The 25,986-nt window shown below is 47.6% G+C and overlaps 1 protein-coding gene across 8 annotated transcripts in view; it reads right to left on the minus strand.

Moving 5' to 3' along the window:
• Nucleotides 1–24,842, minus strand: part of LOC144169707 (uncharacterized) — a 60,734-nt gene extending 35,892 nt beyond the window's left edge. For 4 of the 8 annotated variants that reach the window (XM_077699019.1, XM_077699016.1, XM_077699015.1 and 1 more), the window contains exons 1-10: nucleotides 24,707–24,842; nucleotides 23,677–23,878; nucleotides 21,579–21,699; nucleotides 19,228–19,407; nucleotides 13,444–13,553; nucleotides 11,026–11,123; nucleotides 8,878–9,094; nucleotides 8,566–8,751; nucleotides 7,465–7,557; nucleotides 1,278–1,437 (exon numbers count right to left, since the gene is read on the minus strand). In XM_077699019.1, coding sequence (XP_077555145.1) covers nucleotides 1,278–1,437; nucleotides 7,465–7,557; nucleotides 8,566–8,751; nucleotides 8,878–9,094; nucleotides 11,026–11,123; nucleotides 13,444–13,553; nucleotides 19,228–19,407; nucleotides 21,579–21,699; nucleotides 23,677–23,878; nucleotides 24,707–24,714 — 1,375 coding nt within the window. In that variant the 5' untranslated portion in view covers nucleotides 24,715–24,842. The remainder of the gene's footprint in view (nucleotides 1–1,277; nucleotides 1,438–7,464; nucleotides 7,558–8,565; nucleotides 8,752–8,877; nucleotides 9,095–11,025; nucleotides 11,124–13,443; nucleotides 13,554–19,227; nucleotides 19,408–21,578; nucleotides 21,700–23,676; nucleotides 23,879–24,706) is intronic. The other 4 variants (XM_077699013.1, XM_077699018.1, XM_077699014.1 and 1 more) reach the window with 4 other exon arrangements.
• Between the last annotated feature and the right edge of the window lie 1,144 nt (nucleotides 24,843–25,986).

A 25,986-nucleotide genomic window follows, 5' to 3' on the forward strand; every position in this document is an offset into this window, starting at 1 on the left:
AGTCTGACCAGCTTGCAACGCAGTTACTTGCCTTGCTTCAGCAAGGTTGTCTGAGACGCCTTTTGTGGCCGCAACATGAACTTTCTTGGCAGTGTTGTAGAACGTCTTTTGATGCTGTGGTTTTGGTAGACCAAGAATGGCACAAAACCTGCACAGCTGATCGTGTCCGATGCCAACCGCGCGTGCAGCGAGTACCGCTTTCACATTGACGGCGAAACTATCACGGGGAGGCCGCAAACCGGAACTGCGGAGTTCCGGTTTGCGGCCTCGGCGACCGACGGCGGCAGCGCGCTGCGACGAGTAAACTGAAGAAATCACTCCCGCAGGGCACTTCTCGTTTTTGCACTTCAGTTCCAGTACCGATGCGAGGCCCTTCCGCTTGTTCGCAACCTCAACTACGACGAGTTCGCACTTCCCGCACGTCGCGCACACGGCGGCACTCAAGGTCAGTCAGAGCGCCGACTCCACAGATAACTGCACCGCTCCTGTGGCTGGCTGTCTTCCTCACCTTGGAAGGCTGCCGACTTCTTCTCCGATGCGCTTATAAAGCCGATATCTTCGCTGATAAAATCAGCCCCGCCTGGTAGAGCCGCGCTTGCAACGCTTGAAGGCCCGGCGCCGTTAGGCCTCACGGTGCCGGTCGTGCCGGCATTGGCCGTGGTCGTCACAATGCTGCGCCGCTTGCGCTTTCCTTTGTACCGGCATGAAGTACGCTGCTTCCGGCGACAAAAGTCACGCTTCTCCTCACCGTTCACGATTAAAAACACACGATAAGGAAATAGAAAAGATAGCGCGAAGTAGCGAACGGAACGATGCGGGCGATGGCGGCTCACAAGCGGCAAGAGCCAATGGCGGTCCCGCTTTCGCGTCACGTGATTTAAATGCCCAGTGGGAGCTCGCAAAATAAGCGGGAAGAAACATTTTTTTATTTTTTTTACACGGAGATACGAAGCTGGCGAGCGGCTCAATCGAGAGAAGAAGGCTTGATCTACCTCTCTCAAGTGACCAAAATGGCGGCGAGCCACGCTGCCGTGCGGAATAAATTCTCAAACCTGGCCGAAATTTGGCTTGATTGCGCGATTTCTTGGGTCACCGCGAGTCATTCAGACACATTTTTCACTAAGTTCTCGTTCGTATTTCGTTTTCATTTTTTTACCCATGAAAGAAGGATAGTCAAAGATGCTAATACAAGGGAAAACAAAAAATCGGTATATTTCGAAAAAATCGCGTTTTTTCGACCCGCGTGTCCCCTTAAAGGCGTGCAACGAACTACTGACCGAGCCTGCTTTGGGCCAGCCCTAAGCTGGGTGCGGTTGAGGTGGGCGCCATCGACAGGGGGCTCTTGCTTGACACCACGGTGAAGATGGGGTGGATGCCCGAACTCCCCGTGGAGAAGCCAGGGCCATGGAGGGTACCGGGTTGACTTGTGGCCACCACCTGCCCGTTGCACAACAGAACGGGGCGACAACAAACACTGAGCCACACGGCCAACGGATGACCACTCAGTTCAGGTGGGAAAGTTGCAACCATGCACCTTTCCACTAGCATACATTCTTCAACACTTCTGTGTCTACGGTTGAGGCATGTGCTTACGAGAAAGCAGTTCCCACTAAGTACACATGCTTAGCAAGTAGTCCTGGGCCAAGTGGCGTGAAAAGCATGTCTTGCTCTCTCGGCCCGTGAACCGAGCGGTATAACAAATTCCACTTCCTTCGACAATACAACACTACTGCCATCAGCAAGAGATGAACCAAAAGTGATCAGCATATTCGACAACAGCTAGCACAGCAAGTACTGTAATGAAAACAGGGTTCGTACAGAATATTTCACTGAAAATTCAAGGACTTTTCAAGGATTTCAAGGATGAAAATGGGCAAAATTCAAGGAGTGTTAGCAAAATTTTATATGCTTACAAGACTTATGAAAGCAGCGCAGTTTTCGCATGGATTTCTTTTTCCACAGAAGCTATCTCCAGCTCCTTTTCTTTAGCAGTTCGACGGAAGCTGTTTGCCTTGACTAAGTAGGTGAGGTCGTTTTTCGCTTCAGCTTATTCCGAAAAACAGTCTGCGGATTCCAGCAGGCACTTGAGTTTTTCGAAGCTTTGACTTCCTCCCTTGCATCTTATCAAGCTCTTGCTCGAGCTCTTTTCTCTTTGAAGTTGACTGCTGTGACAGTGCTTGTTTCTTTTGTTCGTCTAGGTATGCAGCATACCTATGCCGGGCTTGGTGCACTGACGCCTCCAACTCTTGAAATTGGAACGTTCAGCAGGCCGCCATGGTTTTTCACAGCCTTGCAGATAACTAGTTGAGAAATATACAACAGCTCTACCAAATTCTCGACCGCAACCTACTTGTTGACGCTGAAGCTCGATAAGGGTCGCTTGTCTCCGACCTCACCCAGTGACGATATTCGCTGTGCTCCAGCCACGCAGACTGAAACTTCCACTTTCCGCCTGGCATAATGTCAAAGTTAAGTCGCAGGCATTGCACTCAGCACAAACGATATAACTTTCGCCGAGAAATGACGCGCAAGGCCGACGCATGGCCAGAGTACCGACCGACCGTTGATATAACTTGCGTTGGATTTCATTGGATTTCTGGCTCCCATTTGTTGCCAGACGATGCAGGCGCTGCCGATTTCAAAACCGAAACTTGTTGCTGTTGCTCTTCTGTCAAGGCTACTTGTTTTCGCGGTCATTCCTCAGTAAACGCGTTTTTGAAATCAGTGGGACTTACGGAAATACGTCGTTCATTTGCTTTATTAAAACAAAGTCCACTAAATTTTCAAGGATTACAAGGAGTTCACTTATATTTAAGGAGTTTCAAGGGCCCTTGAATGAATGTTATCAAATTCAAGGATATTCAAGGATTTCAAGGGTCTGTGCGAACCCTGTGAAAATGTACAACTCTTGGCCGCATGTCACCACCCATCTCGGTTTCTAGCAATACGATCTCGCAGCCAAGATGCAATCTAACAACTTTATTAACTGTAGTAAAACATTTGTGGCAATTCTTCAATGGAAACTACAATCTGAAGCATGCCGCCTACCACACACATCTGAAAGCTACAGCAAGCGGCCACTGATAATGACCATCTTTTCATTCAGTTTTGGTTCTGAAAACAAATTGTTACGAGTCACTTGCAATGTGTGCATTCCTGTCTGAAACCAAAGCCGCCTGTATAAACATTGCCTGACGCGTCGCCCACTTTCCAATGGGAAGGGTAGAGACGCTTACCGTATTTACATGATTGTAAGTCGACTCGAATGTAGGTCAACCCCCAAAAATTGCATCTCTAAAAAAAAAAAAAAAATGCGAGCGCCGCCTAAAAAATCGTATCACCAAGAGAAGCTCTTCCGTCAACCCACACGGCTCTCCACAAGAGCCGTGCGCTTGCGGTATGCGCGGTAGATGTTAAAAAAGAAAAGCTTTTGTATAAGCACTCGGAATAACCATGCGCTGTGGGTTGAGCGGAAAGAATACATTCGCTGCGAGATAACAACCATCGAAGCAACCGGCAGCGGCCACTGCCGCGCGATACCAAAACAAACATAGCGGCTACGTTAGCGCCGCGCATTGAATCAAGGGATTCGCTAATGCTCATTTTGTTTATTAGAGATCAATAAAACGCTTATTGACGCGTGTTTGTACGCGATTCGTGCGCGTCAGCGTTGCGCGGGCGACTTTTCGACGCCCGCGTAGATTTGCGCGCGCGGCAGCGTCTACTAAAGTTAATCTAAAAACGTTGGCTTCTACTGCTTCTAAGTTCTACGTCGGTATGACGCGTGACAAGCGCGGCAGTGGGAGGAGCCTGACGACTTGCCCCAATGGGGAGACATGCTCTTCATGCCGGCAGTTTGAAAGCGGTCGGGGCAGCCGGCTAGTGCCGCCGGAGATGTTTAGGCTTAACACGACGGCGAATATTTGATTGGCGCTTTCCCTAGCGGTGTGGATTATACTTTATAGTGTCGTTTTCGACCACATTATCAGCTCCTTTCCTGCACAAATGCCTTCGTTTGTGCCTTCAGTGACATCTTAAAGAGCGGTTAGAAGCGGCCGCTGGACCTACGCGCACCTCTTCGCGGCTGGTGACGCCGCCATGTTGCCGCCGCCGATCACGTAGCGCGCGCGGGTGGCATTCGCAGCAGTGTCAGCGCGGCGCATTTTCGCGAGCAGAAAACGCCCCATGCGGTTCACACTTTAGACCATAACCATGGGAACGAGGGTGCAAAGCTGTCCCCACCTCGTAGCACCCCTGATTTTTCGTTTCTCTTGCAGTTACTAGCGGTAGACGATTCAATTTCGATTCTAAGTCGACCCCCCAACATTGGATTGTCAAATTTGAAAAAAATGGGTCGACCTACAATCATGTAAATATGGTAGTTCAGCCACTCCTCCACTATGTGGCGCACGCCGGCGGACGCCCCGCCCCGCCTTACGTCACTGCTCACGAGTCGCGAGCACTGCACCCACTTCTACAGCGTGTCTGTCAGCTTGCCTCGAAGGCGTCGGAGCGCCGCCTGGAGAACGCTAGACAAACTCAACTATTTTGCATAGTTTCCGGGAAGCGGTGCTGGCTAGCGGACATGAAAGCATGCAGGAAGGCTACGGAGTGGGAAAGGGTAGGAGAGAGCAACAGGAGAGTGGCTGTTTGGCTATTTTTTGTTCACGCGTTAGGCAATGTTTATACAGGCGGTGTTGCTCAAACACACTGTGTTGTAGGCAGCGTTCTTTTTATGTGCACTTCTATACTGGAGTACACAGTCGAGCCCACTTATAATGATATCGTTTATAACAATACTATATATAGGATATAATAACGATGGACAACTATGGCACCGTCAACTTTTGTGTATGCTTTAGGCAGGGCTTATAAGTTAGGCGGGGCTTATAATGCAGAATGAGCAATTTTCGCTTCCATGTAATGCATATTCATTTTATAGCAGTAAAAATGGTGGGGAAAACAATGGAGGTTACGAAAGTACATGTAAACATAGAAGCACCAGTGCATACTGCTGTTGGTACTGTACGCAGTAATGCTTGTCGTAGCAGCACAGACGTCCGGCGCTTTGGGGTTTTCTCACATGACACTGGCCGATTAACGTAAGCGACGCTGTCTCACGAGACTCTATTTGTCGAGTATACCCCATGTTTCACGAAACTACTTTCAACCGTAAAAAAACAAGCCAGGCGCAAATATGGACAAAAACAAAGCCAAGGCAGACAGTGGTTCCGCGCAGTACGGTGGCCCGTCTAGGAGGACTGTTGGTAAACAAGGCTCCGCCGTCAGCTGCACAGCCTAAAAGCGCACTAACATTTGCTCGAAGACCTGTCCCTCTTACGTCATCACAGACATCACGGAACACGATTTCGGGGGAGAATCAAAATTTTAACTTAAACTGATTAATTGCTCAGTTAATAAAGCATCGGTCGGTGCTGGGCAAGCGCTGGGGGCACTATAAAACACCAAATCATTCAAATAAAACAAGCTTCTATTTTGTTTGCATGGTCCCTTTAAGCGCCCACCCTCAAAACACAACCAATGTTACGCGCTAGCCCGCCCAAACTGCCCAACCGCATAATTCCCATCCCCTCACTTTACAGATTCAAGTCTTCTTTTCCACCACTTGCAGACACCCACCAAAAACCACTCACATGTGCTCACTCAGGCCCCCACAGGTGTTAACTCTTTCGTTACCGCGGGAAAGTGACCAATTTTGAAGGGTCTAACGAAACATTTTTTTGTGCTATACATATTGGTTAGACACACATTGCAGTGACATACAATGCAGATTATTCCACGCGCTTTCCAATGACACCAGTTTTATTAATGTTTTCCTAAATAATTATTCCGGAAAAAAATTACCAAATTCGAAATTTTTGTCCGCGCGTCAAAGAAAAAAGAAAAAAGTAAGTTGTGTATAATAAACCACGTGTAGTAGAAAAAAAAAATTAGGATATACATTTTGTAGGTAGACATTTCAAAAACCCGTCCTAGTAAAAAAATTGAGTTACGCAGTACAATTTGTCAGATATAAAAGAAAATGTTAGCCCACGTGGTGCCCATGCCATGTGGTGAAGCCCAACCTCTATTTCAAGTTTTGCTATTTTGGATAGTTCTCTAGAAGAAATGTGGTGGTTTGACATTATTAATGGCCCAAATTAGCCTCCACGTGATGTAAAAACACCTTGTCAATGATTATGATCGGCACAATATTGAAGGCAAGCAAGCGATGTGAAAAAATCCGCTTGGAGTTGAGAACCAAACTCTTTGGTGAATGCTTGTTGACGTTCTGATGATCGCTCATCAGTCAAAACTTTCATTTGCGTTTTATTATCATGTTCTGACTCACTATGGTAGCTCTGTTTGCAGGAATAAGGTACGATGCGCTAGAATCATGCCCAGCAAGCTTTCACCAAGCCGCCGTCGGGCTGTGAAGCGAGTTCAGCACTACGAGCCTACTACATTGCAGCGCCACCTAACAATTTCGATAAGAAACAAATACAAGGCTGTTGGAGACTTTGTCAGAATAAACAGTACTACTAAGAAGCGACACTAGACTTCCGGAAATACCCTCGTATGAAACCGAAACTGGCCGGTGAACAGCTGGCGGTGTTCAAGGCCAATCGGAAGCGTTCTCCTCGCCTGAACTGACACCCGACGACTTGGTGTTATCGTTTGACTTTCAGCGGAAGCTCTTATCGCAGAAGCAAGGCGTAGATAAAGTGGAAGTGCGAGCGGCATGCTTGTTTTGAGGAGCAGTAGCGGGCAACGGAGGCGCCATGGCAAATGAGCTTGTAGTTGGGTAACTGCGTAGTAGCGCCAAATATTAATTTCGCAATGCGAAAACGAAACCGAAACTGCTGAAAACTGGTTGAAAATGTCAGGCACACTTGCTAGACATGCGGGGGACCATCAGAAATAAGCTTTGGGAGAATAAAGCTGCCCTTTGTCCGAACCAAAGATCATTAGTGAATAGCTAGGGCCATTTTCAAGTAATTATCACCTCTCAACGCCGTCGGATTACAAAGCTGACCCCATTATTTGGTATTTGACTTGCCAGGAGCCTTTTGACAAAAAAAATATTATGGTAATGCAGCCTAACCACGACCTGCATCCTTTTTTCTCAAGTGCAGCAGCCACGCCCCCTTCGTCAAAAACACGCGCACCTCCGCTCGCAAAAAACGCCGCCAAAAATCTCAATGTCACCGGAGCAGGAAAATTTAAACTGATTCTAAAAGGGCAATGCCTAGACTAATCACTGGCTGCATTAGGTGTATGAGAAACGACTACAACATGTCGAAATAGGCAATATAAATCATCGATCACCGGTGATCGATTTGAATAGGCGTGGTAACGAAAGAGTTAAATGCCGACCCCAATCGCAACAGCAGTCATAATAAAAGTAAGTAGCTCATTCAAAGTGGTAAACTCTCCTGTGATTTGCTCGCCCCTCAAACTCACCTGAGGTGCTGACTGCACGCTGCCCGTGGGAGCCAATGTGACAAGGGACATGGTGCCCAAGTTGCCTCGCAGGGGCAAGCTGGGCTGGACAACCTGTTTGTCAAAGCGGGCGTGGAAGGGAGGAGGAGGGAGGGGGAGTACGGTCACCTTATTAAGCATCTGCATCAGGCACACCACCCAACTACTGTCCCACTGTTGACTGAGCGACCCAACCAAACAGTGATCCGCCAGTTCTGCTGCCAAAACCTTCAGAAATAACTGCACTCTCCACGCAGATTTTTTTGTCTTGGGAAGCAGCCAACACAATGGGGCTCTTCGATTTACAGTCTCGGACTCACCGCGGACTCCCCGAGAAGCAGTCCGGCATTCGATTTTCCCATGTATCCCTATGGCTTCGGGGAATCCTCGGACAACCCGCGGACTATCCGCGGTGATTCCGAGACTGTAAATCGAAGAGCCCCAATGACGGGTCTAATCCCCATCTCTGATGAGTCAATCACGATTGCTCACTTAGCGTCACTGACGAACTATTGTCTTTTTAAGTTTCACAGAAAGGAGAGCACAGCCGGCCTACTTTACGATAATGGGAAATGGCTTTAGAAGGAAAGAAGCAAAACAGCTGACGTGAAAGGATTTACTGGTTTGGTGAAATCTGAGAAACCAGAGTTCGTGGCTTTGTCTATTCACCAATTTTAAGCTACGATCCAAATTCAGTCCTTCAGGGCTTGACAAGACTTTGATTGAAAGGATTGACAAAAATCTGGTAAGTTCAGCACTTTCACTTCTGTAGAAACAAGCACTCTCTCACGCAACGACGACAAGCTTTTTGCAAAGAAAAACAATTTTTTACACTAAAGATTACTGCTGGCTTTTGAAGCAGCCTACAACAGCGATTTGTCTTTATGCTTCTATACTTCCCAAATCACCTTCCTGTGTTTCACGTTTAGCATACTGTTACGTGCGGACGTCAACTACAACAGATCTTTGATACCAACATATGGTTTATTCATTTCCTCGTCCTTGTCTCTCATATTAGAACGCAGCGAATTCAAGATATATTTCCGCAGTTTTGAATGCCAAATAAAAAGACCTTCCGCTCACCTGAGTGTGGGGTGAGACAAGGGTGGCCCCGCAGCTGGTGTTTCCACCGCTGCTGCAGGTGGTGAGAGCTGACGCTGACGACGGGATCACCGTGGAGTGGCCCGTCGTGCCAGTGGCCAGGCCGGGCACGGTCGTGTACTGCACGGTGGCCGGAGAGGCACCGCACTTGAACGTCTTCTCCGGCACCTGCAAGGGACAGGGCAGCAACGCACGGTGGGAAAACGCCCAGGTAGGGGACACCCTAGAAAAGACGCAGGACGGTGCGCAGAGTCGTTCCTCAGAGAGAGAGAGAGAGTGAGAGAGAGGCCCCACCTGGTGCAGGCTGTGCACAATGGGTTGGGTGACGTGCAAAGGCTTGGCTATGGACACCGAGGAGTGGCCCAGCGTGGTCGTCCGTGCCAGGGGCTCCAGGGAGCGGCCCGAGGCAAAGTTGATCTGGAGCTGGCCGCCGCCTCCTCCGTGCGAGCCAGACCTGGGCCAGGGAGGGGTGGGAGCAAGGGAGCACCGGTCACGGGACCTCCTGCAACCACTGGTCAAGGTCTCCTCCGGTCACACACACAGCACGGCACCAGACGAAGAAAAGAAAAACAACTGCATCGCACAAGGCACTTCAAGTCAGCGTTTTTGTTCAGAGCGAGCACTGGCTTACCAAGCACTGGCTCTTTTAAATTGAACAAAGTTCTATTTTGCCTTGGATTGTGGACCCCTAACCTTCCCATGGCCATTTTAGCATTGATTCGGTGCCAAAAGGTGCCTTAATTGTTGAGAAATCGCCCATACAATGTTCATCAAACGTCGCACAAACAGCGACTGCAGTCGCTGTTTGCTTCACGATAATAAATCTGGTCGATAATATAATAAATCTGGTCATGATAAATAACTCTGGATGATTAACACCTGTCCATCACTTCGAGTTGTTGATCATCAATTCACTCTCGCGCTACAAACGACTAGCCTCCCGGTGAGCTCAGTTGGTAGAGCAACTGCAGTGGTCCCCGGTTCGAAGCCTGAACCAGGACGAATTTTTCTTCAACTGCAAAGTTTCTGAGGAAGCTGTATAATTTTTCTTTGTAGCCGTACGGCTGCATTGAGGTGGATGTCAAACTTTCTTTCACAGTAAGGCGACTTTGATTCGTCATACTTCAGTATGGGCAGTTCAGTCAGCAGGTATCTAATGTCAGCAGGTATCTACCGGTAAGTTTCACTTTCTCCTCTGGCCGCTGTATCGCTGCCGCGCGTTGATGTTAACATATCTGGCCTGTTCTAAAGGTCACAGCTCTTATCTGCAGGGTGTCGACTTAGATCGGGCAGGACCACTTGGCGCCGGCTGCACAGTGGGGCCAACCTTTGTTTCACCGTGTCGAGAAACTGCTTCGCGCTGTTTCTAGTACTTAGGCACTAGTACTTATATTTTTTATGTATGCAAATAACTTTTGTACTCACAGAGCTCATATTTGCAGTATTATTCTATTCTATTATTATTCTATATGCAGTGTTATTCTACAAAATGTATATATTTCAATCTTTTTTTACAATGTGCAAAGTAGCATTGATGTTTTTATCTTTTCCTTCTTTTTGTTACTTTTTTGTTTTGATAATTATTGATAATAATTGTAATAAATCTGTTGTTTGAAATGACCACTGTCAGAAAGTCCCATCCTTCCTCTATCATTCCATACCTTAGACTTTAGAATCAATCATTTTCTGTGGCAGGAAAAAAATATTCCTTGGACTACCCAAAAACAACCAATTTTTCCACAGTCACAAAAGTGTTAAGTCTTTTCTATGACACACACCGTAAATTCCCTCTACAACCTGAGTGCAAAAAACATGAGCTGAAGCTAAGATTTTCACAGTGGGTTTTGAGCTAGCATGTTCAATTTGCACAGTCCACTTTTTAAATACACTTTCTTTGGGAAAAAAAAAACTTCCACAAAAAACTAACCCCCTCAATCTTTTTTTTTTTCCCTTTTCAAATCCCAAAGCAGTGTAAATATGTACCAGAAACTCCCAAGCACATGCTGATTACACACATCTATATAATATACTGGCAGCATATGTTCTGCAAGAAATACGACATACACTACTTTGAGATACAGATAAGCTAGGTAAGTGCAGCAGGTCAGAGACACTCATTCCTGTATCTAGATGGCACAACCTGTGAACACATTTGCAGCACAAAGGTTTACTACAAAAGACACCAGAGCGATAAGGCAACTGTCTGCTGCCCAAAAGACCCTGCCTCACACTGAGAAACTATACCACTAGTAACTATTTCAAGCTGAGCCTGGTAATGGGTTAGTTCACTAGCCTAGCTTTGCTACACTCAGGAGCCCCGAACCTGCAATTCTCCACTACAGGCATGCAGCAGTGGACACTCTTGCTCGTAAAAAGTACGAAACAGCGCAACAAAAGAAGATGACTCGGGGGTGCGCCCAACAGTCCACCAGGGCAGCTTACTTCTGCAAGTCCATCACCTGGGCCATTGACAGGCCTGCTGACCGAGGCATCGAAGCAAATGAGGCGCGCGTAGGTACCAGCCCCGACGCCCGCACCTGCTGCACAGGGAGACGGGGAGAGAGAGAGACAGAAAAAAATTAAAGCCGTTCCACTCAATGTGTAAGCTGTCAGAAGTGCAGAACAGTGATTCACCATCAGGGTGTCTAGCAAATTGCCTAATTCAATTTCCCTGACTTTTCCATGTTTTCCATGACCATTTTAAACGAAATTCCCTGACCTATACAACAGGCACCATTCTGTGGAAATGGCCCATGAAGCATATAAAAAGCATAGAGAAAACACATTCTATCATAGGGAAAAACACATTTGTTGCAAGTGCCCTAATTCTCAAAATGCACTTTGATTATTAACTTCAGTTTAGAAGCTTCAAGTTGCGCTTCAGCAAGCACCGTTTGCTTTTTTTCTTGATTGTCCTGGCTCGACATGCAACGTGAACCACATGGTGCGTTTTTGTACGCGATTCGAGCGCGTCGGCGTTGCGCGTGCGATTGTTTGACGCCTGCGTCGACAATTCACGCGTGCAGCAGCGTCTGTTTCGCTCAGAAAATGACGCGCGTCGAGCGCGACAGTAGGAGGAGCCTGATGACTTTAGCCAATGGGGAGCCGCGCGCCTCATGGCGGCAGTTTCACAGCGCTCGAGACAGCCAGCTCCGCCAGAGATGTTTAGGCTTACCACCCCGGCAGGTATTGCATGGGCGCTTTCACTAGCGGCGCGGATGGTGTTTTATAGTACCGTTTTCGCCCACATTATAAGCTCCTTTACCGCACAAGCAACTTCGTGCGTGCCTTGTGCGGCATTTTGGAGAGCGCTTTGAAGCGGTCGCTCGAGCTCCCGTCACCACTTCGCGGTTGAAGCCGCCGCCATGTTGCCGCCGCCGGCAGCACCGCGCGCAGTGTGCAGGTGGTTCCCAGGCAGCGTTCAGCCACGGCCGGGCTAGAGAGGGAGCGGCGCGCGTATGAAAGCGCGCGCCGCCGCTCGCTCTCTAGCCCGGCCGTGGTTCAGCCAACAGTCCAGCGCGCCTGTGGCGTGCGCAGCGCGTTTTCGCTAGAGCTCCCCTGGGGAGCTATATACAGGAACTCTAGTTTTCGCGAGCAGAAAACGCCCCATGCGGTTCACGCTAAACCAGGTCATGTTCCTTTTTGATTATGTAATTCTGGCTCCTGATGTCATAAGGAAGAAGTTCTTTCAAGATTAGCTCCCAAATAGCGCTGCCTTTTAAAATTCGCTGAAAAAAAAAGCTTGTGTGCGTGCGATTTGGGCACCACCTACGTCGTCCCACTGCAAAAGTGCACCCTAGCTGCTAACTGCGTGAACCGCACGGCGAGTTTCTGCACGCGATTCGTACGCGGTATTTTCACGGCCGCGTCAACGATTTCGTGCCTGCAGTGGCTCCTTTACTGCACAAGCAAGTGCGTTTGTGCCTTGAGTAGCATTTTAAAGAGCGGTTAAAAGCGGTCGTTGGAGCTACCGCACTACTCCGCGGCCCGTGCTGCCGCCTTGTTGCCGGCGCCTTCCGCTCGGCACGCACTGTGCGGGTGGTTTCCGCGGCGGCGTCAGCGCGCCTCAGGCGTTCGCGGCACGTTTTCGCTAGCAGAAAAACCAAAAAACGTTTCATGCGGTTCACGCTTTCATCGCACGCGAAAGTGCTGCGTTCGGCAACATCTTGGGGGCCTCCAACACTGGTTTCTCCTCTTCTAAAACTGTGTGGGCAGGCCCCAAAGTGGTTTTCCCTGACTGGTACTACTTGATTGAAAAATTCCCTGACAATTTCCTGACTTTTCCCGGTGGCTCAAAATTCTCTGACTTTTCCCTGTTTTCCCGGTTTTACCGGTCGCTAGACACCCTTGCCATAATGGGCTGCAGCGCCGTTATTCACTCACTGCTGCCACCCAATGCATTTCAAATTTCCCGCCTTCACAGTGCTCGCGCGCCCCCTGCTTGAAACTGCGCCAGCGGGAGTTTTGTTGTTCTTGTGCTTGCTTTAATTTCGTACGCTGGAGCAGTGGCTCTTACGATACCTGCCACCCAAGTGAGTGTGCAGGGAGCCTTTCCAGTATTGAAGTAACCCCTGTCACCTTGGTGGACACCGCTGGTCCCCAGACACTTTTCTTTCTTGGGTCGCTTCACGCAAGTTTACTTTTAAATTAGTTTACTTTTAAAGAACCAATTTTTGCAATGAAATTTTCATTGGTCATTTACTCGCTAAAGTAAATGGTGTCTGACCTTGTCTAAATGATGTCTACGCTCGCGCCTCGGAGGTGCGCAGTTTTTGTGAATAGCCATTCAACAATTCCACCTGCCACTATATGTACGGGAGGTTTCAGCGTGCCAAGAGTAAGCTGCCAAAGATATCTTACCCCAACTGGTATATGAGGCGTTGTGGTTGCTTGGCTCATCGAAGACCGCAGCATTGGTGTTGCAAGCGCTGACTTGGGCGCAGTGTTGATGCTCGCCACAGCTGCTGGCCCTGTGAACATGACAGGTGCACTTGCGACTGTGTTCGCTGCAAGAATGTCACTAAAATGGCAAGAAAAAGCTGCCCAGCCGTACAACCGCACTCGACCAATGCAGCAAATTTGAAAATATCCATTTATTTATTTGTGTCGCCCATCAAATGCCTGACGTGGGGTATATCCACTACTAGTCAGCAAGGACTGGTGCAGACAAGAATAAATGCAGGTGTTTTTGGTTCACCTTGTTTTGTGTTTTTTAACGGTCACTTTTCCACGTATGTCAGGTGCACTTTCCTCTTCAATCTCGCGTGACAACACTCAGCCTACACTACTTTATGAGTGCTTACAGTACAGCTTAGTAACAGCGAAACAGACAAATAGCAACTTACTAAAAGTACGAAAGGGGCCATAAAGACAGAATACAACTTCATTCAATATGAAGGAACTAGCCTCTTGGTAACTCAGCTCCGCACCAGCCACGAAGGACGCCTCTTTAGGGGGAAGATTGCTCTTAAAACAGCTTCCTTGGTTACGTAAACTCTGTGAAACTTGTCAGTCTGGCTGCTTTTTACCACTGATTTCAAATATGCCATTATTTTTTGAGTAAGTAAATTAGTTCCCTAGGTAATTAGAAATAATTAGTCATTTTTGGAGGAACGATAGACAAAACAGAGTTTGACATAAAACTGTAATCTTTATGTTTTCCAATACTAAGAAAACCCTGGCGAATGCAATGAGAGAATCGGTTTCTTGATGCACCGCTTGAGACTAACATTACAGCTCATTAAACTTTGGTGGCACCAGTGGCAAGGAACCACTTCGAATGCACATTTCAAGCACCTAAGTTTAATGAGCTGTAAAACTGGTCCCAAGCAGTACATCAAGAAACCGATTCTCTCATTGCATTCGCCAGGGTTCATAGTATTGGAAAACATAAAGGCTACAGTTTTATGACTAACTCTGTTTTGTCTATCGCTCCTCCAAAAATGACTAATTATTAGGGGTGTGCGAATATCAATTTTTTAATTTCGAATCGAATTCGAATAATAAAAACAAAGTTCGAATCGAATCGAATATTTTTCGAATATTTTTCGAATACGAATAGTTAGTGTTTTTTGTAAAATTAAAGTTTTCACCATCTAGAGACACAAAAACTGCAACTTTATTGCACAACAAATCACGCAAAGTAAAATTAGGAATTACACAATGCCACTGCACTCAACGGGTTAAGGTCTGCACTCACTTAAATGTTAATATGGTGAAAGGTTAACTGCTCGACATGTTCGGGGAGCAGTGTACGGCCACCCCAGTCCCTTTCCCCTCTTCCCCAACTAGGCTAACAAGCCCCCCGTATCATTATTAAAGTTTCATTCATTCATTGTTATGCTCGCATTCATCGACGCGCAGCGAGGCATGCCCGTGTGACAGGGGTATTAACAGTATTAATCTCGATGATACTAATCTCGCGGGACCGCGAAAAATATTCGTATCATCTGAAATTCGTATGAACCAACGTTAGCACAGACCAAAAAATTGGGCGCTGAAAAAAGTTTTCGTTTATTTCTTTTCTTACTTTCGCGTGAAGAAATTCGTGATTTTTTTCTGCTTTTTCTAACCTCCATGTCGCAAAGCAGCCCTTTCTGGAGTGGCCAGAGTGGCTTCGTGCCCGTCTCCTCACTCGCTGTACCCAAGCTCGCTACACGCGCAACAGACGCGATTCACTCGCCTCGGCTCGGCAAGCGCTGTATTTTCACGCCCGCATCGACGATTTCGCGCCCGCGGTAGCGCCTACCTCGGTCAGAAAATGACGCACGACGCGCGCGGCAGAATGGAGGAGCCTGACTACTTGCGATGAGATCGAGACAGCCGGCTTGGCTCCGCCGGAGATGGTTAGGCTTAGCACCCCGGCAAATATTTTATGGGCGCTTTCACTAGCGGCGCGGATGATGTTTTATAGTACCGTTTTCGCATGCATTATCAGCTCCTTTACCGCACAATCAACTTCGTGTCTCCATTGAGCCGTATTTTAAAGAACGGTTAGAAGTGGTCGCTCGAGCGCCCGCGCCAATTCGCGGCTGGAGCCGACGCCATGTTGACGCCGCCGGCCGCGCCGCGCGCAGCGTGGGAGCCTGGAGTGGTTTCGCGGCGGTGTCAGCGCGCGTTGGGCGTGCGCAGAGCGTTTTCGCGAGCAGAAAACAACAGCCCGGCCGTTTCTGGAGAAAGAGTGACAAACAGGGGAGCGAGAGCCGTTACTTGCTCGTTCGGCAGTCGGGTGCCTCGCCGGCTCGTTCGTATCTTCCGCCGGGCCGCGCAGGTCCGTTCGTAACAGCCGAAATTTTTCCCTTTGCAAACAATGCAATTTCGCCGGGACTTTTCGGAAATTCGTATCATCCCGAAATTCGCACCCCCAGAATCGTATCATCGAGAGTCCACTGTAACTACGAATAAACACCGATACAGTCTGCGAAAGCACGTACCGTTTGCCGTGTATATGCTTCGCGACTTTGCTGCTGAGACACGCTCTGAATTTTTTTTTTTTTTTTTTTTTTAGTTTTGGGTGGTTCGAATATTTCGAACAATAAAAGTGCCGTTCGAATCGAATCGAATACCAAAAAATTCGAATCGAATATTCGAAGTTTCGAATATTCGCACACCCCTACTAATTATCCCTAATTATCTTGGGAACTAATTGACTTACTCAAAAAATAATGGCATATTTGAAATCAGTGGTAAAAAAGCAGCAAGACTGACAAGTTTCACAGGTTTGCATAAAAGTTAAAAGAAATTGTTTTAAGAGCCATGTCCCTACCCCCTTAACTGAAGAAGCCAAACGAACTAGTGAAAAGCGTTTGCATTTCACACTACAGCAGTGTAATAATGGCAGGAGCAATGTAATATGGGCCAGATCTGAAAACAGTTATCATTGCATAAACTGCACGTTTGCATTCAAGTGACACCATCAAACAGAACGCCCGACTACAATCGCCCAGTCATGCTTCGTGGCTGTGGCTTCGGTCGAGGGCCGCCAATCGCACAACAAAATTCCGCGACGTCAAGCAGGAATCGGCAGAAAGTGGCCGGAGAGTCACCACCGCCCTGCCTGCTTTCATTAGTATCTCCATTATTTGCTCGAAGTTTTTGATAAAATTGACGTCATTGCTATTGGGGAAAAATCAGTCTTGCTGATGAATGAAACACATTTTGCATTCATGGCCCCTTAACTCTTTCGTTACCGTGCCTATTCAAATCGATCACCGATGATCGATGATTTATATTGCCTATTCGACATGTTATAGTCGTTTCTCGTACACCTAATGCAGGCAGTAGTTAGTCTAGGCACTGCACTTTTAGAATCAGTTTGAATTTCCCCGCTCCCGTGACTTTGAGATTTTTGATGGTGTTTTTTGCGAGCTGAGGTGCGCGTGTTTTTGAGGAAGGGGGCGTGGCTGCTGCACGTGGCAAAAAAGGATGCCGCTCGTGGTTAGGCTGCATTACCGTAATTATTTTTTTATCAAAAGACTCCTGGCAAGTCAAGTACCAAATAATGTTGTCAGCTTTGTAATCCGACAGCGTTGAGAGGTGATAATTACTCGAAAATGACACCAACTATTCACTAGTGATCTTTGGTTCGGAGAAAGGGTCGCTTTATTCTGCCAAAGCTTATTTCTGGTGGTCCCCTGCATGTCTAGCAAGTGTGCCTGGCATTCTCAACCAGTTTCCAACAGTTTCGGTATCGTTTTTGCGTTGCAAAATTCAAATTTTGCGCTACTACGCAGTTACCCAACTACAAGCTCATTTGCCATGACGCCTCCGTTGCCCGCTACTGTTCCTCCAAACAAGCATGCCGCTTGTGCTTCCACTTTACCCACGGCTTACTTCTGCGATAACAACTTCTGCTGAAAGTCGAAAGATAACACCGAGTCGGCAGATATCAGTTCAGACGAGGAGAACGCTTCCAATCGGCCTTGAACACCGCCAGCTGCTCACCGGTTAGTTTCGTTTTTGTCCAAGGGTATTTCTGGAAGTCTAGTATCGCTTCTTAGTAGAGCTGTCTATTCTGACAAAGTCTCCAACGGCTTTGTAATTGTTTCTTTTCGAAATTGTTAGGTGGCGCTGCAATGTAGTAGGCTCGTAGTGCTGAACTCACTTCACAGCACAACGGCAGCTTGGTGAAAGCTTGCTGGGCACGATTCTAGTGCATCGTACCTTATTCCTGCAAGCAGGGCTACCATAATGAGTCAGGACATGATAATAAACTGCAAATTAAAGTTATGACTCAGAAGTGATGAGCAGAACGTGAACAAGCATCCACCACAGAGTTTGGATTTCAACTCCAAGCGGATTTTTTTAGCATCGCTTGCTTGCCTTCAATATTGGGCTGGTCATAATCATTGACAAGGTGTTTTTACATCACATGGAGGCTAATTGGGGCCTTTAATGATGTGAAACCACCAGATTTCTTCCAGAGAACCATCCAAAATAGCAAAATTTGAAATAGAGGTTGGGCTTCACCGCAAGACACAGGCACCACACGTGCTTACATATTATTTTATATCTGACAAATTGTACAGCGCAACTCAATTTTTTTTCTAGGACGGGTTTCTGCAATGTTTACCCACAAAATGTATATTCTAAATTTTTTCAAGTTCTGGTGGTTTATTATGCACAACTTCCTATTTTTTTATTTTCTCCGAGGCCTGGACAAAAACTTCGAATTTGATCATTTTTTTAGCAATCATTATTTGTGAAAACATTAATAATACTGGTGTCATTGGAAATCGCGTCGAATCATCTGCATTTTATGTCAGTGCAATGTGTGCCTAACCAATATGTATAGCAGAGAAGAAATGTTTTGTTAGACCCCTCAAAATTGGTCAATTTCCTGCGGTAACGAAAGAGTTAAAGGGGCCATGCAGACAAAACACAAGTTTTGTTCATTCGAAAGATTGCCTCGTTAGAATAGCACTGACACCCCTTTTAATGCTCACTTCGCTCAAATAAGCTATGTAACTAGGAAAAGAGGGAATGGCCATGCGACCCACTAGCTCATTTCCCGCAACAGAACCGATGATGTCACATGCTCAGCTGGTGCAGTAAACAATGAAAGTTGCCAAAATACATGTAAGCATAGAAGTACCGATGCGCACTGTGCTTGTTTTAGCTGGACAGCAGTCCGCCGCTTTCGTGTTGTCTTACACGACACTGGGCATAAGCGACCGGCGTAAGTGACGTTGCTGTACCTGACCCCGTTTGTCGAGCATACACCATGTTTCACGAAACGATCACTTTCTACAGTAAAAAAAAAACAAGCCAAGTGCAAATACGGTCTCAAAAACAAAGCAACGTCGGGCAACGGTTTGTGGCTGAGTATGCTAGCCCATCTGGGAGGACTGACGGCAAGCAAGGCTGCAGAGCAGAACGACACAGTGGAAGTTCATTTGAATACGCTTCACGGCACATGTCACTGAAACACGATTTAGCAGGAGAATCAAAATTTTAATCAATATTGACTAATTTCTCAGTGAAGATGGCATCATTTGCGGCTGGATAAACGCTGGGGGAATTATAAAACACGAAATTTTTCGAATAAAGCAAACTTGTATTTTGTCTGCACGGCCCCCCTAAAGCCCCGGGTAATCATCAGGATGCACGCCTTCTTCAAGGAATCTAGACCAATGGACTGCTCACCTCTGGGCACGTGCGAAGAGTACTGGTGGGGCCCCGAGTGGCCAATCTGGGTGGTGCTGATGGTGTTGCCCTTGATGATCGAAGCCATCGGGGAGGCACCGGCATTGGGCGCGGACACCCCTGTCGCCGAGGGCGTCACCATGTGCCGCAGTGTCGACAGCTGCGACACCGAGGGGCCTGCTGGCCATGGAAGAGGGAAAAGAGGGGGAGATCCCGTATAAGCTGCAACCCTCACCGCCTATAGCCAACAAGGTGCCTGCCAGGAGGCACGGACGACAGAATCTTTTTTTTCGAACCAGCGGGCAAGTCAAAAAAGAAAATTAAAAGTGTTCCACTCAATGTGAAAGCTGTTGGAAGTGCAGAGCAGTGATCCGTCATAATGGGCTGCAGCGCCGTTTTATTCACTCACTGTTGCATTTCAAATTTCCCGCCTTCGCAGTGCTCGCGCGCCCCCTGCCTGAAACTGTGCTAGCAGGAGTTCTGCTCTTTTTGCGCTTGCTTTAATTTCGTATGCTGGAGCTGTTTTGCATCATTTCGAACTCATAATTTTTTTTTCTTGTGCGGCTGCAGCCTTTCTGCACCATTTCGAACTCGGCATTTTTTTCTTGCGCGACTGGAGCCTTTCTGCGTCATCTCGAACGCACCATTTCTTTCTTGTGCAGCTGCTTTTTTCGCTTAAAACCAACCCAATGACCATTCCTAACTAAATGAACGCAGCGGCTGCCGGTTATAAACGCAGATTTTACCTGAAATGTACCTGCAGTCTTCTTTGTGCTAAGTAACCGGGAGATGTATGCGAAGCACCAGCGGTTCACGAGGTTTGAACGGTTATGACTATTTCAACCGCGCGGTTTTCGAAGCCTCAGCGTGACTCCCTGAGCCCGGTACAGAAGGCTCTACTTGGGTCCGTTATCTCGCTGCGCCACCTGATTCCAGCACTCGCGTGGACCGTTAGCGAGCTAAGACAACAAGGTGAGCCCATAAAGTGCTCTGCACTTAATATGGCCGCCAACTACACGACACACCCACTTCAACAGCTGTCCCACCCTGATTGTTCTTTGATTCTTCCGCATCAAATGCTTGCATGGCCCCAGCAATAGTGTTCTCCTCCTGCATCACAGCTCACACAACTTGCTAAAAGAAGGAAGGAGCCGCTCTTAATCTGAATGGCCCTAAAGACAGGGTCCCGAGGCTTTGGCAGTTAGCTGGTAGCAGCTACGTGCCCTAATCGGAGGCAACACAAGACTAACGTGCATCACTGACAAGTGCTAGCAGAAGACAATGACATGTTAACTGAGGCAACAGTAAACAATGTAGGTCTCTTAGACCCGTACACTATTAGGCACGGCTTACGTCATCTATTAACTCATTAACTCAAAGATGGCCTTGAGAAGTTCCAATGAGAGCAATGTTTCGGCCATTTCAGCCACACCTGATGTCTACTCTGTGTGCCTCGCCACAGAGCTGTAAGATGACAGCACATGGCGACTGCACAACGGTCAATACAAGCACTAATAGTTTCAAGGGGTGCTCGGAGTCCCCAGTAAAAATGTTTCCACATTGGAGTGCATAATAATAATGGCAAGATTTCACAGGCCACAGGAGTGGAAGATACAAAAGGAGTTTTCTTTTCCACTGTGTTGCCTACATGGGGCTACCCATCTGCATGGGAACCTTTGGCAAGTGAGGAGTAGCTGAAGCAACTGCAGTAGCTGCCAGGATTACCATGTTACAGCGAAATCCCCTCTGAACGTTTTGCTCGTGTCGCATAAACTTTTGCAAGCATACATACCCAACCATCTAGGCTAGTTCTCAGGTCTTGCTAGAAATTCTCGAGCAAAAAAAAAAATGTCAAGGACTTCTGTTCCCTATTTAGCAACTCATTGTTCTGCTTAAGTCCTCCCAAATTTCCCAAATGGCAAACTGTACAGGCAGTTTGTACAGTAGGCAGTTTGTACAGTAGGCAGTAGGCAACTGTGAGGCAGTTTGTACAGTAAATAACTATAGGTATGGCTTACAGCACCCTCAACTCTTCTATTTCTGTTTATAGTTCCGCCTACTTCTATTTTTGTTCAAAGTTCCGTCTGACCTCATTTTTACTGTGAGGACCAAGAGTAAATCGTTTTAAAAAGACGCATTTCATCTGCGACTGGACGTGTGATATTCAAGAATAGTTGACAGCCGAACCAGAACACAAGGTCTTAAAAAATCAGGTCGCAGTCTCAAAGCAGTTATGGTACTCCTCAAGACATGCCGGCACTTCCTAAGGCTCCACCAAGATTCTTTGTGAATGTTGCCCCTGTATGTGTTTGAACAGGGTCGGACACAAAAAAAGAGAGAAAGAAGCCTACCAGATTTAACAGTGTAGGAAGGGGTGACAGAAGCAGCAACCGCGCCACCAGCAGAGGAAGAACCGGAAAGGGCCGGTTGCAAGATGGGCCTTGTAGAGGTTGGAACCCGTTGGCTCAGTGTCTGGTAGAAAGTGCAAGGGAACAAGTGCCCCATCAGACAGAGCCTATCCGTTGGCACCAACTGTCACCGGTTTTGTTCAGTTTACTGATGACATTCTCACATGTCTGTACACAAAGATTGCATAACTGGGACAAACTTGGCCCGAAAAATTGCTTCTGCCAGAGCTCTACCCCACCTGAGGATGAACTCTAGGGTAAAAGCAATTGCAAAACTGGGGCAACGTTGAACATGCCTCTTTCTTTACGATAGCTACATGCCAACACCCGCTCCCCAAAAGCAGAGAATCATAATGGCCATTTACCAATGGTAACTATACCAATGCTGTGAGTGCATAATTAAGAACACCACATCGTGTTGCTTCCTAAAGTCAATTTTGCCATCCTTTTTATTGATGGCAGGTACCACAGGCTCAAGTAGAGCCATTTGAATGAAGAAACTTATAGAAATGTTACTTATTCTAATACATTTACTCCGATGTCAAAATTTTTGGTGCATCCCTGTGACATTAAGAAATACGTTTTTTAAAAGACAAATAAGAAAAGCACGACCATCATTAACACTCTCTGTTCTTGAACAATCTAGTACTTTCCTAATGTGCTACAACTTGTCACTAAGCATCGTTAGGGAAAAGGAGTGACTGGTTGCCATGACAACACAGAAACTACAGCGCAGGGGTGACGATACCAGCAGGCAATCCAAGGCTTGCAACAAAGCGTTTGTCTTTGCAGTGATGTGCAATGCTGGCTTGCATCTTGCATGCTTGACCAAGCTAATTATTTTGGTTACATTGCTGCATCTGCACACCTTACGACCATGTTCAATGGCCAGCCTTGTAGACAGCTGCATGCACCAGGCAAATTGAAAACAAAAAAAAATGTGATAGACAACAGAAGCATGGCCATACACAGCTCCTGCTAATTCAGTGTGGAAGTTACAATGCCCACACTTTGCTTCCAAGACACCTACCATTACCAAACCAAAATTAGTCGCAGGTCCAGTGACCAACAATACACCAAATGTGTAGCTTTAGCAGAGAGAAAGTACAAGTTGCACGAGCAAGAAAAACCAGAACTGAAGAGATTTTCCACAAACGCAACCTTTCAAACCCACCTGCTATGAAAACCTTCCTCTCTGGCAAGTTGTAAGACCAAAAAAAAAAAAAAAAAAAACAAGGAGTGACATGCCAGCAACTTTCAAACCCACACATTATGAAAACCTTCGCCTCTGCCATACCTGACAATATAAGCAACTGATGGAGATCCATCGTCATTCAGCGACACATTTAAATCTTCCCTTCTGTTTATCGCTTTGCATGATGGCTCTTGGCAACTTACCACCTCCTAAGAGGCAGGGCGAACATGCCCATTCAAGAAGCTGAGAAGTTGCTAGGCAGTGCAAAACATGAGCACCAGCGCAATACCACTTGAAGGAGCACTGGGTGCTCTTTCGAGCAACACTGCAGTAGCAAGTATAAGCATGCATGGTACCACAAGGGCTTCCAACAAACAGTGCCAAACTTCACCTGCGCCACTGTTGAGATATATTGAGTGCAATAGATACATTGACGAACAGTTCCACTTTGAGCTCGGGTGGCCTGCTGTACATAAACAAAGCTGAACCCAGCAATGTGCAAAGAACAATAAACTGGTCTCCAGCGTGACAAAGTTGCGATACCTTATCGCAGCTTTTAGCTTTCGTTAACACATCGTAAGCAAGCATTACGCAACTTATAAGGCAGCTTACACGACGGTCAGAAGACGTACGTTTTTGCGGCACTGAGCTCAAACGACTACTGCCCTAGGCTTTGTCGTTAACGCATCTCCTGTACATAAATCAGCTGATTCACGCCGGCGGCGTTTCAAACGAGATCGTGAGGGCAGTGGCCAACCAGGAAGCTCGACTGGCGTCGTCGAGCATCGACAACAACACCGGGGGCTATTCCAGCGTAACGCGGGAGTAGGCGGTGGCCTTTCCTACCGTGAACGCAGACTTTGCCGTGTCCAGGTGCGGTCTCAGTGAAGGGCCGATGGTCGTGACCTGCAGTTGCGTCGGCTTGCCGGCAACCGCAGCGGCGACGACGTGCTGGTGCGCCGTCCGAGGAGCCAAGTCCATCGGCTGTTCGCCTTTGTCAGGCGGCTTCAGCTCGATGCCACCGGGGGCCTTTTGCACCCCTGACATTCTAAACCGGGCAGGAGGGGAAAAAAAGGTCCACCGTCAGAGCACATGGCCCGCGATCGAGACCGCAGTCAGCGAGCGGGGCCCGAAACAAACGAGAGCGCGAGGAGTGCACGGAACGCCGCAAGGTCGACAGCCGCTTCCCACAGCGGGCAGCTCCAGCGACGCACTCGTTTTCAAGCGCGATTCCCCCCGCCCGCTGGCTCGCCTAAGTTTTTTGAATGGCCGCGCGATCGCAGCTGGAAAACGAACGTCGGCGCGAACTGAACTAGGAATTCGCACGGCTGAAGTAGACGCCGAGCCAGACGGTAAACCCCCATCATGGCGAGAGCAGCGGTCGGGGCCAGTGTCCGATCGCGGCCGACGAAACTGGGTCCGGTATGGTGAACGAACGCCACCATGGAACTCGAATCTGGCCATCGCGGTTCTCGAAAAACGCTGTTACGAGAGCTCTGCCCAACACGAGCCGCTACGCAACGCGTGAGCGACCGCTCCTTCAGAAAAGGCAGCTCGGCGGCTGAAATCATCCTGGTAAGCAGATGCAAAGCGTCGCGTTGTTCTTCGACGTCGGCGGGGATGACGCTGCTCACCACCCAGCCCGACGGTTAACAGGAAGGGCCAATGGCTCACGCACAATCAGACACGAAAAGATGTTGTTTATAGTAGGTCACGAAAAAATACATATCTGGCAGAGCGGGGTAGCTTGGCGACAGCAAAGCGCCAATTCAAAAGAAGTTGTGCCAGCGGCTTGGATCACTCAAAATACTGCAGAAAGTATGCCCCGTGATCGCCGAACAGAATTCCGAGCTCCCAGGAAACAGTTTCGACTTACTTTTGCATTGAGCAGATACTCCAGCTGTAGGTATTTTAAACTCCTGCCCCCACGAAGCAGCATAAGCTGTCGAATTTACGGTACTTGTGCGCATGTCCGGCTGGGGCGAAAATGTGGCGGCATAAGCGTGAGCTGCGTGAGCATTGAGCAAAGAAAAACAATGTAAATGGTAAGTAAACACATACGCCACATCTATCTCAATCCTTTGGTGTCGCAGTTTTATAAAAATTATGTCTATTTTTTAAATAAAAATTGCTTTGTGTGGTAAAAATTTTGTGTTGTAATTCTTTGAGCTACTTACTTGGGTGTACGTTTCACATTTTACTCTACTGATCACCACGCAACAAAAAATCTAAAAAATGCGCGTCAAATTATGCAAGGCCTTAGTACAGTCTGGCAACAACGAAGGTATTAGTTTTGTGGCTCTCGGCTAGGTGGCGACACCATAGCCATACGCAAGTCATTTCATGATTTTAGGATTTTAGGCATTAGGAGCGGGTTTCTCTTTCAAAACCGTGCATCATATTGTCCAATTTTGCGTCGTCGTGATAAAGTGGAACGCGCGTGCAGCGCTACAATTATTTGTTACGCTTGGGAGTTTGACGGTCACAAACGAAAATTTTGGCGCGATTTTTAATCGGGAACTGTCGCTTCTTTCACTGAAATGCAAGCAACGTCTCTAGATAACTAGCCGGTCGTGGTAGATAAGTAATCAAAGAACGTTGTACACGATATTTAGGGCATTTCTTCGCGAATTTACGGGTCTAGTTCCAGATACTTAAAACAGCGAAGATTCGGGGGTGGTGCGGACAGGTGTCCGGATATCCTGAGGCTTCCCGCAGTCTTTTGTTTCAAATTTCGACGTCGAAGTTCGACGTCCGCCGAGAAAGAAAGCACGGAGCGCTGCCAGATGTTGCATCTGTCGTGGAAATAAAGCTTGGGCTGCGAGATATGTAGCTGCGAACAGACGAGATCACTACGACAGTCTTGGTGGAAAGCATCTCGAACATTAACTAAACACAGGACACCCCGCTGTGTCCTGTTTTTCTTGTCCTCCGGTTTTCGTCGAGGTATTTGCCACCAAAATGGCCAGCTCGCTCACAAAAATGGCACTCCGGATGCCTTCATGTGATACGATCAAGCAACACTCCTTCTTTTTCTGCGCTGTAAACGTTTTTCAGGTACTACTGGCCCCACTACAATCCCCAGTCGTGTTTCTTGGCGGGGGCTTTGGTTGGCCAACAGCAATCGCACGAACACGATTTTGTGACGTCATAGAA

The sequence above is a fragment of the Haemaphysalis longicornis genome, unplaced genomic scaffold (assembly GCF_048455015.1).
Source record: "Haemaphysalis longicornis isolate Haplotype H1 unplaced genomic scaffold, Haemaphysalis longicornis Haplotype H1 scaffold_2, whole genome shotgun sequence".
In the NCBI taxonomy this organism is placed as follows: domain Eukaryota; kingdom Metazoa; phylum Arthropoda; class Arachnida; order Ixodida; family Ixodidae; genus Haemaphysalis; species Haemaphysalis longicornis.